The sequence below is a fragment of the Lampetra fluviatilis genome, chromosome 3, assembly GCF_964198595.1.
Source record: "Lampetra fluviatilis chromosome 3, kcLamFluv1.1, whole genome shotgun sequence".
In the NCBI taxonomy this organism is placed as follows: domain Eukaryota; kingdom Metazoa; phylum Chordata; class Hyperoartia; order Petromyzontiformes; family Petromyzontidae; genus Lampetra; species Lampetra fluviatilis.
Window position 1 is genome coordinate 18747797 of NC_136277.1, and position 15164 is coordinate 18762960.

At 40.5% G+C, this 15164-nt stretch overlaps 1 protein-coding gene across 1 annotated transcript in view; it reads left to right on the forward strand.

Moving 5' to 3' along the window:
- The window catches only part of LOC144953806 (immunoglobulin superfamily DCC subclass member 4-like), a 336924-nt gene extending 326329 nt beyond the window's left edge, over positions 1 to 10595 (forward strand). Inside the window, exons 19-20 of the mRNA XM_078884448.1 lie at positions 5328 to 5625; positions 9011 to 10595. Coding sequence (XP_078740574.1) covers positions 5328 to 5625; positions 9011 to 9511 — 799 coding nt within the window. The 3' untranslated portion in view covers positions 9512 to 10595. The remainder of the gene's footprint in view (positions 1 to 5327; positions 5626 to 9010) is intronic.
- The last annotated feature ends 4569 nt before the right edge of the window (positions 10596 to 15164 follow it).

A 15164-nucleotide genomic window follows, 5' to 3' on the forward strand; every position in this document is an offset into this window, starting at 1 on the left:
ACTCCGTTTGTCTCTCCACATAAAAATAAAATATGCTTTAGTCTATCAGTCTCTAGGCTTTTCATATCAGTATGATCCCGCAAGCTATGTTAAACAAGAACATTCTGGACCGGTTAAAATATTTTGTGCCTCATCACCAATCAGGCTCGTTAAAAAAGGAATAAATTAGAGCTATGAAACGTTATTATTTTAAGAGGTAAAGAGTACTTGTAAATATCTCACTCCAATTTGTATATATTTATTAATATTAAATGTAAATGTTTGTCACCTTTGGAATTCCAAAAAAATCCAAATTTTTTACATGAGCAAACAAGTTGGAGTATTTTTGGGTCACCGAGTTAAAAAGAAGAGCCTTATATTCACTATAACATGAAAATGCATCCTGCATTTCAACATGCTTCTGTTAAACATTGAACTGTGCACTCCATGGATTTTTGCGGTTGCCCACCCTCGGGTTAGCTGAAACCTCACCTAACTTTAATCCCATTAAATGTCGTGTCTAATTCAGCGTGCGGCCTCTACAATAAGCGATGTTGAGAGTTACACCACTGTGTAGGGGTTCACGGCTGTGCTGCTTAGCTCTCCGATCTGTTTTCGAGTTGTGCCACGTGACATGATGTTGAGCAACGCACGGCACAACCCCGAAATGACATCAGAGAGCTCTCGAATCGAGAGATGTTTCTTGTTATTTTATTGAAAGGATACACGAGAACACAGCCATAGTAAACACCTGGACCTCGCTTTGAGTTGGACATTGAATTAATATCCGTGGGGCAAAACAAATCCACAATGTTAATGCAGTCCTGCATTCACATAGTTGCTGATGACTGGAAGTCAGATTCCACTTCACCATGTATTTTTATTCTCATTAATGAACTGTCATCGAGAAAATGCCGTATATTGGAAGTGTTCTCTGCAAACAATTGTTATCCCGCACCTGCAGGGAGAGCCTTGAATATATGCACTTTGCTCGTACTGAACATTATTTACAGTTAATTGTAGGTGCCACTGCGGACCTTTGAAGTTGCTTAAATATTTGGAGAAACCTCAGGATCACTGGCAATAGAATAAGTATATATTTTTTATATCACGTAATGACCTTTATTTAACCATGTGATTGAGGAATAATAGCATTTTTAAGGTAGACATGCATAAATATAGGCACATGGGGACAATTGTTAGATTTTTAAACCATTGAGCTGTGGGTAAGTTTCAACTTGAATGAAGCATTGGTTTGCAATACTTGGCAAACTGCACTGTGATGAACCCGCAGCATACGTTTGATTCCTGGCCATGGCCAACAGCAATGGCGAGTGATGCCTGAACCGGTTTCGGGTGCTCCACTCACCGCCCCACATTGACCAACATAATGAAGTATGGTAAGAACAGTCCCCGTGACTGACATGATATAAGGAGGGCTTCATCCAACAGTGGGTTAACAAAAGAGCTGGGAATGATGATTATTATTTTAATTTTCATTTTTGGGAGTTACTTCTGACACCACGACAGAATAGCATACGTTTTGTGAGTGATAATGTAGTGAGTGATCACGTAGTGAGTGATCATGTAGGGCCTTTACCATGACCTTTGGTGATGTTCCCCCAAAACTACCAGGGTAATGCAGGACCTGCATCACCAGCCCCGTGAAAACTGGTTCAGAGAAAACACAAAAACAAACACTCGCCAATACTAAATCTCCTTTGTAAGGCACACAAAAGCAGTGGCACAACAAAGATTATATAAAAACACAATGTGCACTATTTTCACGTAGGAATAATAATGAATAATGGATTATAGTAATACTTATTAATTATAATTGTAATTACTGCCCAGTTTTCACACATAGTTTTTGTTGTGGCACTGATAATTATTATTATAACAATAAAGCCTCACTGAGTCGTAGGACTCGTTTTTATTAGGATGTTTGATCAACACTTTAAAGGAGTGTTTGGCATGTGAAAGGATATGCGAGAGTCCGGAGAAAACCCAAAACCCACACCAGAACACCACTTTCTAGCCCTATGTCTACACCACCTAGCGGTCACCATTAATTGAATAACCAGTCTTGCACCTGCTTAGCTTCTGAGATCTGATGATGTGAGGCACGTTTGACGCGATTTGATTGGCATGCAAATTTTATTTAAACCACACCTCTTCTTCATGTTAGATTCCAAAGCTATAAGCTATATCTAACATCTGCAATAACAGTAATGAATTCCATCAAATCATTTGTTGAAAGCTCCCCTTTATTCAGGCCCCAGTGTCTATGTTCGGCACTTAAAACTCCTAAGCCAGAGTCTTAGCTAACAGCTGCATCTTCCTCATGATCCAAGTTTCTCAGGCCCACATTAGGCATAGTTTTATTGAACACTTAATCAAACGTGACATTGAACAAAAGTAGGTGATGGCATTCTCTCTTGGCAAACACCAGTCGTCATGTCTCTCTGCAAACCACGCATAATGCAAAAATTGCTGATCGGCGAGACCCCGTGGATATTAGGAGTCATGGATAATAGGGTCACTGGTCAGATAAGTGATGTTATCCTCACGTTAAATACGTGTACTATATTTTTATTCGCGTGCGTAAAGACATAAATATAGCTCCACACCGCCAGTATTATATTTTTTTATACGTGATGATACAAAAGATATTGCGACTCATGCTTGGATGCCATGGATATATTTTGTAACAAGACTTGACCATTCGCCTTTTGAAAAATAATGCATCAGTCAACATCGCACAAGGTAAAAGTGTGCCTCCATTACTCAGTGCACACACAAACTGAGGTGAGGTTTCAAAGATCAAGGATTGACAAATAGAAGCTGCAGAGACAGCATAAGAGTGGTCGATTGGTGCATGAACATGTAACATGCTAGAAAACAGGCATATCGGCACTCTTGGGTGTTAACATGGGGGGCCAAGTGAGATGCACAAAAGCCACAATGGTGATAGGTCAACGAGCACAACAGGTTAACGTCTGTATGAGTTGGGTGACGACGAAGAATCATAAAATCCAGATAGGAAAGCGGGGGGTATGTGAATGAGTCAGCAAGCACATACGTAGTTAGCTTTCGACACATGAAAAAAAATCTTTATTTTCCTCAAGTGTACGTTTGTTAAAACTTAAATTGGATGTCCATATATATTTTTTTGCTGTGTTTTCTTTTGCTTACGGTGAATATGATTCATTATAGCAGTGTGTAACAATGCCCTCACTTCCCCCACTGAATCTCAGAATTTTTCCTCGAAGAGTGTCCTGCATTGGAATGTTTTGCCAATTCTATTGACGAGTGTTTGGCATGTGGGCGGACATGAGAGGACTCGGATTATACCGGTGTGTATATAGGGAGGTAGCACTCAAGAGCACCACGCATATATATATTCACGAGTCTACAGCTGTACTGCCATCAGCCTGTCCAAGTTTCCAACAGCTGGTATACCCCAAAAATGTTCCATTTAAGTTCTAACCAGCCTCAACCTGCGAAGCTTCTGAGATTTGAAATTTGGTGCATTTATTGTAATTTCATGAGACGATTCCTTTTTTTACAAGCAAACGACACTAAAAATACTATCAATAATCTCCTAACATTCCTGGATATTTTAATTCGACTTCAACATCTCATGATAAAATATGACCTCCATCAAAGGTAGCATTGAGTATACATTGTGTTTTTTTCATTGAGTTAACCATAAACTTGTGAGTAACATTGATATAAAATGCCGATAATACATGCGGTACTATTTAAGGTGTTTAATTGTTACATTGCTGCATATTTTACAATCATAATGGCGGCAGGATCAAAGTTCACGGCTGACTGTTCCAGCTAAGCTGGTCACAGCAGGCTTCCCTTTAGCAATTTTCCAACATCTTCCTAATTCCCGGCTTATTTTACCAAATGTACTTTTAATACATCCCCAGGTGGTCAGCTCATTCTTAGATGCACATCATTATTTAAATAGATGAGTTTTCTAAATACAGGGTGGGTAAAATAGTAAATTATTATTAAAATATTTGATTTAAAAGGATGGTAAAACGCATCTGTGATGTGGAGAGACAAGGCCACTGGATATGAAACTTGCAGACAAAATCTTTCCTCAGATCACCTCCAATAATGCACAGTCCTCGTCGTCTGGCACACTGCTTCTTAGTCACACATGTTCTATGATGCTGCCTAACTCTAAATATTTAACAAACGTTTTAGAATATGAATGGATTAAATGCGTTGATGCTGAATTCACCCCATCTCCGTTGTCAAATATGGTCGAAGCACGACTCTGGTTCAATCTTGATTTGAAGCTTTCGTGACTGCAGGAATCCATACTCTTTGGTTCTTTCGGTAAAGTCACGTAGGTAGAAATAAAATAAAATAAATCACGACGTTTCGATCGCAACACAAGCAATCGTCATCAGGTGGGACAACTACAGCAAGAAACAACAGCAACAACAGCAGTTGTTTCTAATAAATAAAATACGTTATTTAATCACTACCTCCCAGAGCTGCTGGTAAAATGTCTTACAGGGAAGTTGATCTTTTATTGCCTCTTCTCCCTTGAGATTAGATAACATGTCTAAATCTGTATTTATTGGTGTTTACATAGCCTACACTCACATGATAAACACAACACGAAGGGTGAACAGCGACTTGCACCACTGCAGTCATACTGGGAACAGCAGGTAGGACTCGACTTGTATGTTCCGTATGTTGAACTTCTTTTGCACTGTACGTAGCCAATCGTGCTAACCGTAGGTGTCTTCCAATATGTGTGTGAATTGTACACATATACAAGCGAGATAAACGCCGACACCATTCTGAATCCTTAATTTATTATGTACTTTTCAACATGGATATAATTCTTCATTTAGGGTTTTCTGGTAAGTTGCCCTTTGCCGCATGCCTGGAAACCCATTGCATTGCATAGTTTGCGAGGCCACAATACAGATGGCTCAATTACAAATGTGATTAAACGTTTCTCTTTAATCAAAAATACATATGACTGCTTGGGAATCCATCGATAATGGGAAGAACCTTGGATACCCTGATGGCTGTGGATAATACGATTTCTGCTGAAGAGAATGATGGATAATAAGAGTTCTGCTATGCTTGCAGATATAACCTGGCTGCTCCATTAATCAATTAATAAATTTTAGAAAATCTGTTGCAATGGCGAGCACACTAATCTCTTTGCGATTCAATCCCTTTTTCTTTCATTGACAGTAAATTAGGATGGATAATTTATAATACAAGTAGGATGATGACCCAAGATACACGAATGATCTAACATTACGCGTGCTTTTGTTCTTCCCTGTCCCATGTTGGCATGCCAGAGCATCGTCGTCATCTGTGCCGCGAAGGATGGCCGGCTCTCCCTCTGCGCAACACGGGAAGCAGGAGGCATCGGCAGCAGAAGCTGCCCCTGAGGCCTATGAGCTGGAGACTCTGATGGCACCACACAGCAATGGTCATGCAATCCCATTCTGCAGTGCAGCAAGAGGAATAACAACCCCTGACACTCTGTTTGTTCAATTGCGAGCCACGCATCCAGCCGCGGTGGAGGCAGAGCTGCAGAGTTTAATGAGCACCTCTCAATATCGTAGTTTGGACAGCCCACAGCAGCTGATTAAGGTAAATCCCATGAGTTGACGTGGGTGCAAAGGTCACGGCACAAACGCGGGCGTACTGCTACATAAGCTTACTGCCTCTCTTAATAAATACATTCCTTCGATACTTGTACTACATAGTGTGTGTTAAGCTTAATACATATATATCGGTGAGTTTATTTTGGGTAAGGCTCGTTGAGCTAAGAACACTTTTCTCAATAACGCTGTTGCCTTACAAGTACAAATATATAAAGGCAAAATTTCATGCGATGACCGTTCATTTTTGTACGTGCCATAAAGACGATGCATAGCCCAAAACATCACCTATTTTATATTTTACTGTTAACGCCACAGTGTCATTGATGAATGTGTTGGATTTTTTCGTGTTGCATATATTTGTGCACCACTGCCAATGCAGGATCACCAAATGTATGCGTTGTTCTGTCTATTTACATTTCCAATTATAAATGGATGCCTTCATAGTTATGTTGTGTGTACATTGTTCTCAAATAGTGTCACACATCACGATGTAAGTCTGATCAATCATACAGTTTTGTCTGGATAGTATATACAAGGTACCTTCAATTCATAGGATAACATGTCAATGAGTGGTTCAGTAGAACTTTATCATCATATTTTTGATTAACAAAACTGAACATTTGTGCTATGGCAATGTATAAGCTGGCTAACCATTCTTTACGAGGTGCCTACACTTTGTCTGGAGGCAATACAGTACAACTTGCTAAAAAGAATGAGTGGATTATTATGGCTGTGCAGGCATCGTTCACGAACAATGAACCCTAAATTTACTAATGCGACATTTCCATGGCTGCTGGCAAGAGGCTCAGCGACCCAGGAACTGCACTAAGATGTCTGACCAGTATGAAACAGTAGGCCAAATACCCTCTGGAGGGGCTCTTATAGTGGATTCTCTTCTACCAGCAGTGGTGTGAGTGAGCAATTACAGGGTCTCACATTTACCCCAATTAAATTCAGATTGTGCTATCAGCATCATATTATGAGATTAACATTTTTCCATTGAGAACCCTGCAGCTTGCTGTGCGTTTTCCTGTGTCAGAGTACGACCCTGCGAGATAATGTCACAGATCTATTTCTGAAGTTACCTTTCTTTTCACTCAGGGCACACCTGTTAATGTCCTGCTAAGAATGTTTGTCGCATGCTGATGACACCAAAATATTTTAAGTTTAGAGTCAGAATCTTGTCAAATTGAGTGAAAAGACAAAGGTAATAATGAGGGGATTATTTGTGCAGTCATCAGTAATTGGGCTGAGGCCATCAACTTGCTGCACTTGAGGACTGTTTATTCACAGGTGCTGGTTTAATGAATGGTTTGAACCCAGGTATTCAGCGGTGTTGGCTCCATATTCTGCCAAGCCACCCAGCCACCTCTTCTTTTCAATAACGTAAACAGGATGATGTACTGCTAGGTGTAGAGTTGTGAATACATTGTCAGTCAGGTTCAGTTAGGCTATATCAAACAAAAAGTATAAATTCTGTACATTTTCTGCCATTTTCATTTTTACAAAACCACAAGCTTGAAGTCAAAACGAAGTTGACGTAAGTGAGAGAGATAGAGAGAGGCACCACTGACATCATGGCCATTGTCAACAGTGTGTGGCCCTGTGTGAAATGGAGCCTCCCGGCCCACTTGGTGTCAGCACCAGAGCCCGGTTGGTGTCAGGTTGGCTTGGCAAGGCCAACCTGACACCAACCTACTTCCCTGGTTCATGACCCAAGTTGGCTCATTTCCCATGGAAATACTACATAAGTCTTGGCCTTCGTAGCAGCTGTCTGAGCTTTGAGCATTAATAATGAACGATTAGAACCACGAGGATAAGGTAGTGGTGCCCTATACCTCATTGTGGTTGTATTGTTAATGTATCCTGGATGCTAGATGAGTAGGTGCCGTACGTATTGGTGGGCTCAGTCTGTCCCTGCAACTCGTCAAGCAGATGCATGATGTCAGAGGCAGTTACAAGCGATCTGGGGCTTTGACTCTACAAACACTTGTGACATCATGGTGACCCCATAACACGTTTTGCCTTCCTCAAATATTAAACTGAGCCCGTTTATAAATATGCAGTGAAATATTACGGAATATAAAGGTGCGCATATAGCATATCCTAATTGGAGCTTTCATTACATTCCACATTATATATACAGTAAGGAATTGACCAATAATTTCTAAAGCCTACTGGCACTCCTTGATCCCACATCCACTCCCTCAGATGGAATGTTCATCCTTATAGAATACATTTTATGAACAGTATGATGATTTAAAAAGCAATAATTATTCACTCTGCTCATTCCTAGAACACACTGCCTACATTTGTAAAAAGTCTTGAAACTCTGAACAATCCCTCACCTTGCTTCCCAATCACCACTCTTCTGAAGCCACCTAGATTTGTGTCGAGTGGGAATATATTTTCCTTGTCTCAGACACGAGGCTATAGTGGGTAGGAAAAGCGTGGTAGGCATGAAGAGAGGGGCAGTATAAAGGAAGGACACAATAGACGAGGAAGCCATGTAGTTCATTGGGACAGCTTTGCACAATTGTACTTTTAAACATGTGACCTCATCCAAACTGTTATATTTACAACAGCAGCAACATTCAAGAGGTGGTCAGGAGGTCAGAGTGCAGAGTCATCAGCGACAATAACCTGGGTTTGAATCCTTGTAGCCACACTGCGATAAAACTGGGATCACAAGTGTAACAAGTTGATGACTGCACCAAAAAATCATATTCAAGTTGGTTTAGTGCGCAATATGGCTAAATTCTATGTCTAAGCATTACAAATATTTTTTTATTGTTGTGCGGCAAACAATCCAACAGCAGGGTGTGTGATAAATTGCGACCCCTGCTGTGTAAAGGATTAAGAGGAAAATCCTATAAAAGGGTTTCTGCAGCCAATCTCTGAAACACGGGGCATACTGCTATGCAACATTTCTGAAATAATTCTTCATTTCATAAAATGAGGAGTTGATCAAATGAAACCTTCTCAATGACTATGACCACAGTTGTGTTGGACAGCCACGTGAAGCTGAATTTCCCCAGCATAGCCACAATAAAATAATAATAATAATAATAAAATAGTTGGACAAGCTCGGTTGCATAACTTTGGATTTATATATCAAAGTTAATTCCACCGTTTCAGTAAGAAGTATGCTATTTTGTATGCTGTATTTCCTCCTGGAAAAATGAATGCTTTTGCTGGAGAGGTTCCCACACTGAGGGATGAAACACAGCAGCCTCTGCAGGCCCTGGCAATGTTAACACGATAGGTGTGTCTATGGATAATATTGTTAGCCTATTAAAAAGTTGCAAAATAATTTAGGAGAGTTTTGGAAAAAAATCTGCATTTCTAATCATGTTTTTTTTTTGTGACAGACAAACACTGCTGAAGGAGCATCAGAGTACTCCGAGATGGAGGTCACCGACAACCAGACATCGCCATGCGCATTTCAGAAGCTGCCAGATGAAGCGGACTTGTTCAACTATGAAGACTCTTGCAGCAGCGCTGCGACTGGCCGTGCTCAGGATCCAGTTAAGGACATTTCCAGTGTAACAGAACACTGTGCTTTCACTGCCCGCACCGAGGTTCAGTGCGACGTCCGCAATGGCAATGGAGATATTGGAGTTCCAGCTCCAGCTTTGTGTACTAAAGACTTCAGCGAACTTTCTGCTCCTCACAGGCACGCTCAGAGTAGTGGAGTCTCAACTGCAGAGGCTCCTGTTTCTGAACGGCATTTGGAGGCAGTTGGTTGCCGCGACTCGCGAGCAGCTTCACTGCAGCGACTCGCAGAGGCAGGCTTGAGTCCCTGCTCCAGAAACAAACACGACACCCTTCACGTCATCACTACCTCAGCTCTAATTCACCACAACCCATAGATCCCACACCAGAATCTCATGTCAACAACTACAGGCATCTCAGGTCTTTGGGGGGAGTCTCACATGCCCGTAATTGCACTCCAGGAGTGCTCTTTTAAATAATACAAGAATTTTCCGGACTTAACATTCAATACAACCGTGTCTTCTGTTCATCTCTTCAGGGTTTAACACATGCCTTTTGTTTTATTGATGTTGTTACTCACTGATACATATTGACTGGAATTGTTTAAATGAGTGGATCTTTTTTTTGGACACAACGTTAAACTCTATCATCTACAACAGCATCAGAATGTCAGAATGTTACTATGATGTAAAATGTTTTTTTTATTCTTATTATTTAGAGTAGCCAAAAGAAAAAATATATATACAGAGTCATGTGTCTACTGTAATGTTTTTATAACCGTTGTTTTTTTAAGTCATGACGCTAAACTACCTCAAATTTTCAAATCAAATTGTGGACGGTTTTATTATCCAAAGTTCACTTGGGCAAAGAAAAGATACCATGTATGATTAGGAAAGTTTTTTAGCGAAATTATGTTGCATACATTTTTCAGAAAATAACACTATTTTAACAAGAGAATAGTTACAACGCCTGGCTTTTCATTGAATGCTTTCCAGATCATTGCCAAAGAAAGATTACATCAAGTCAAGTAAAAGTGTCTCAAAAGTGTCTGAAAAGTGTCTGCAGTGAATATTCGGGATGGCACTCATTTCCATTGGCAGCCATTAACAAATGGTGGAAATTCCATATTCCCATCGTGGGGACCAGGTTCTCCTCAGGTCGACCACTGATGTATTTTTACCTTGTGGTTACTGATTTTATTGGTCATGGGGGGGATAATGTAATGGGTTGACTTCCAATTATGAGTAAACTACTCCAACTGACAGCACTACCAATATTATTTAATGTTGGTTTGGATGTTTGTGTTTAAGTGCTTATTCCAGTTACCTTACGAAACTTACACAAAAGCACACATATATATTGGAATCGTAGAGATTGCGGAACAAATGTTGACCAAGCAAACTTGGCGAGTTTCATTCTGCTTTGCAGGAACGTTCCAGGTGACCTGTGAGAATGTTTTCGTTATTCGGGTGGATTTTATGCATCACAAATCATGTTCCTAATCATCCCAGTATTTTAGGTGATTGAGTGTAGAATATCAGTGAATGTTCTTACCTCATTTCAACTACCTCGGTGTCTTTCATGAAAGTGGCAGAACATTCAAGCCACACTTGTGTATAATTTCATCAAAAAATTGTACTATTTTACAACAGTTTCAGTCTCTATATCCCGTGACAGGATTATTTTTTCATAATATGTAAAAGCAGGGTGTCGTTATGGTGTAATGGCTATCACGCTGGACTTGCAATCCAGAGGTTGCCTGTTCGTTTAATCAATCTAACCGCCCGTGTTTACCTAGCAGTGTAAACGGCAACACCGCACTTAGTGGATCAGCACTTTTCACGTGACAGGGCAGAGTGTGGGTAACTCCCACGTCTTCCAAGAGTAGGCCAAAATACCCTCCAAAGGTCCTCCCTAGATATCCCTGTACTGTAGTGGAGACCACTCTGCCGGCAGTGGCATGTCCAAGAAACTGCAGGATTGCGCCTGTACCGAATATGAGAGCAAGCTTCTGCCGTGGAGTTATCCCACCCTCTCCAATAATATAACCCTATTGGAGAGGGTGAGATAACTCTCTGCAGAAAACATCTATCCTCTCAGCACATGTTTCAACAATGCTATCATTTTAACCACACTAAAGGAATGCAGTTCACACATGCATATTAATGCAAGTGGGTGTCCATGTGTGAGTGTGTATATAGCTATCAGGTCATCTGTGCAAGTGTACTTGTATGGATGTGAATGTGAATGGTGGTATTTTAGCAGCAATGTGGGTCATAATAGTGAGGTCACTGTTGAAGAATTGTAGACAATGTTTACTGTGCTTGTATATTTTTCTTTTTAGTAGTCATACGGCATCTTAATTCAATATTCAAATTATGTTGGTTGAATTCATGCAGATATGGTGTATAAAACTACGTGTAGAATTTGCGAAATGTAGTTACGTGGCCATCCGGAATATATAACCGGCGAAGGAAATAATAAACCAATACATATTTGGATGCATGCAGTGTCTAAATGCAACACTCTACAGAAACAGTGGGCATACGTGCTTTACAGAAAGAGGCTTACAGTCGTTGAGTCTGGTCTTGAATATGAAGAAGGAAGTTGGATGGCTGTGTGGAAGGAAGTTTCAGACAGACTATGAGGGTCAACAGAGGAGAATGAATGACCTCCTACTGAGCAAAGGTTGACTGGGGGCTTCAAAAGACGCCTTGATTACTGAAGTGGCAAGTGTATGGAGGAAAGTGGTGTGAGATGAGAGGGGAGAGGTAGCCAGGGGCAAGTCCATAAAGAACCTTGAAGACGGTGAGTGCGATCTTGAATTGATCCAGGGTTGAATTGGGAGCCAGTGGAGCGATTGGAGTATTCGGGGCAGTGTGGTATCATTGACAGATGTTGGTGAGAAGTCTAGCAGCACGATATCGGATCAGCTGAAGGAGTATGGAATGCGTAGAGGAGGGAGTTACAATCGTGAAGTTGGGGTGTAAGGAAATGGCAGATGCACAAGATGTTGGACAGATGGAGTTATGAGGTCCTGAAGAAATATGTTGGAAGAGAAGAAGCCTTGGAATCCAATGACAATTCCAAGATGGTGCACACTATTCACCAGTGTAATGTCAGGGCCTCAAGAGACAAATACTCAAATTGGAGTATTTCTGATAAGGGGTTTTTCAGTTTTGGCAACATTTATCTGACGGAATACAACAAAATCCAAGATGAGACTGTGTCAAGGCAGAATGTGACAGCACGATTGATGTATCAAGTAAAGAGCTTGATACAGCAATTGTGCTGTGACGGTTCCACCTGAAGACGGAAGCTTGTGTTGCCTCCGAAACGTCGTGATTTTTATTTTACTTTTATTAATTAAAATTGTGTTTCTTACCTACGTGACTTCACCGAAATAACCTAGAGTATTGTAGCTGTTGCTCTGCGTCTACATCAGCCATCTAAAAGAAGAAGTTCACATGTCTCCATGTCACTCTCTCTCTGCAAATTGGTCTCTCAGTCTCTTGAGTGTGTCTTATTGAATGCTTCTCTTGCGTCTCGCTTTGTATTTTTCTGTTTCACAATTTTAGTTATCTGTATCACTGTCTCTGTACTTTTACGTTTCTCTTTGACACAATCCCTCTCCATATACTTATATCCCTCCATTCAGCAATACTATCCCTGCATCTGCCTTAATTATGCCTGTATTTGCGCTTGCATCTATGTATATGGGGGTTTCGTGAGCCATTCTAAAAAATTCTGCCACTCGGTGTCAGTCGGAACAGGAAATGTTCAAATAATATAAATCCTTTCAAAAAGGGAAATCTGAAAAACCATAATCTCTCATGGATTAAAGGATGCCATACACTTTAAAAGTGTTGCCTAAGTCAGAACACAAACTTATTTTCCAAGCTGAATGCTATTTGTGAGGTTTTTCAAATAAAAGCCTCACAGACGACCCCACCATTGCTCCGCACGACTTTGTTCTGCCAAGAAAACTACGGTGCTCCACGAAACCGCTTCAGACCAGCAACTGATCGCTGTGCACACCTCCTCCACAAGTGGATATTTAAAGACAACCCACAGTGTGACTGCGGCCACCCGAACCAAGCCATGGACCATATCACAAAAAACTGCATCCTACGCTCGCTCTCCGGCGGACTGAGCGGTGTTAGTTGCGCAACTCCCGAAGCTATCACGTGGCTCACAGACTTAAACTTGCACGTGTGATTTCCACATACTTCCCTATGCTAGACAGAGAAAATGCTATTTGTCATGCAAAAAAAGTTTTCTAAGTATTTTACATACTGCTTGTCTAGTCAGGTGACATGGTTCACAATCTGATATAAATATTCTACATGGTTCACAATCTGATATAAATATTCCACAATATTCTACATTCTAGATTTGAAGTTTGCGTGACTGCAAGGGTCCATACTCTTTGGTTTTTTCGGTAAAGTCACGTAGGTAAAAAATAAAATTAAAATGAATTAAATCACGACGTTTCGGAGGCAACACAAGCTTCCGTCTTCAGGTGGAACCGTCACAGCAAAATTACTGTATCCTGAAGACGGAAGCTTGTGTTGCCTCCGAACCATCTACCATGTAAAATATTTATATCAGATTGTGAACTAATTTACTGTTCGAGAGTTGACTGAAGCCTATTGTCATGACAGGGTTGATCACATCGGTACGACTTTGTAGGAAGTGAAGATTGTCCAACGACTGGGCACCACCATGGGAATGTGGAATATGCACCAATAGCTCAGGGCCACGAATGGAAATGAGCAGCATCACATTGGCTGTTGGATTTTGACTTCCTAATCTGCAGCGGTGACTGAAGCCATACATGTATGTATGTTGAACTTTTGTTGAACCTTACATAGCCAACTGTGCTCATCGGAGATGCACCATTCTGACACAAGGTGACACACTCAGACACACGGTGATGCACATAGATCCCATGGTGACACACACATATACATGGTGACACACACAGAAATATGGTGACACATATGGTGGCACACACGGATACATGGTGACACACAAAGATTCATGGTGACAGACACATGATGACATGCACAGATACATAGTGACAGATACATGTTGACACGCAGATGCTTGGTGACACAGATGCATGGTGATACACATACATTGTGACACTCACAAAATGTGCATGCGAGTTTATTCTTTTGTGCCATGTTAAGTTTTTTTAATCCACGAATCCGATTTTCATAAATTCCAAAATTCATTTGGTGTCTCACAATTGTCTTTTCCTTCAGGCTGATAATTACGCTATACATTTTCTTTTGCAATTTGACCGTATATCAGAAATTGCGTAGTTTCGTCTTGTTTTATCATTAAAAGTTTGATTTGTGAATATTTTGTCTACAATTTCACCTCTCGGCATTATCCCATCAGCCATCAGCCCTATTGTTAATGCTTTCTTAAAAGTAACACAAATTGCGATGGCTCAAAGATCGAAAGACAGGGACGTAATGCATAAGGACACGACACATTGAAAAGGTATACATTCAATCCTTCAACTACAGTAAAAAAAAACTGCACGCATTGGAAACACCTGGATATGACTATTAAACTATAAGCAGATGTCTTCTGAGATAATTACGTGAGTAAGCGATTATATAAGAAACATATGGTGTTGATATTTTAAAACGACATATCCCGTATATATAAGTTTCGTTTAATCACAATTAATTCCATAAAATCACATTAGTAGATGCATTGCTAAAATATTTTTTTTTACCATTCACTGACTGCTTAGCACGCAATGAAAAATAAATAATCACCTTGGATTACAACACTTGGAGTATAACTAAACGTTAAAAGTAAAAATTAACTCGTATATGTTTAAATAATTACCATTAAATGTCACAAAGATCCCCCGATAGCCTTAACAGGGGCAAGTGTTGTTAGCGAACACCTATGGAAGCCGACACACAAGGGGTCAGCACCACGCCAAACCGCCTTTGTCTCCCTAGTGGCAATGTTTACACATAGCACCAGGTACTCATTTGAGGC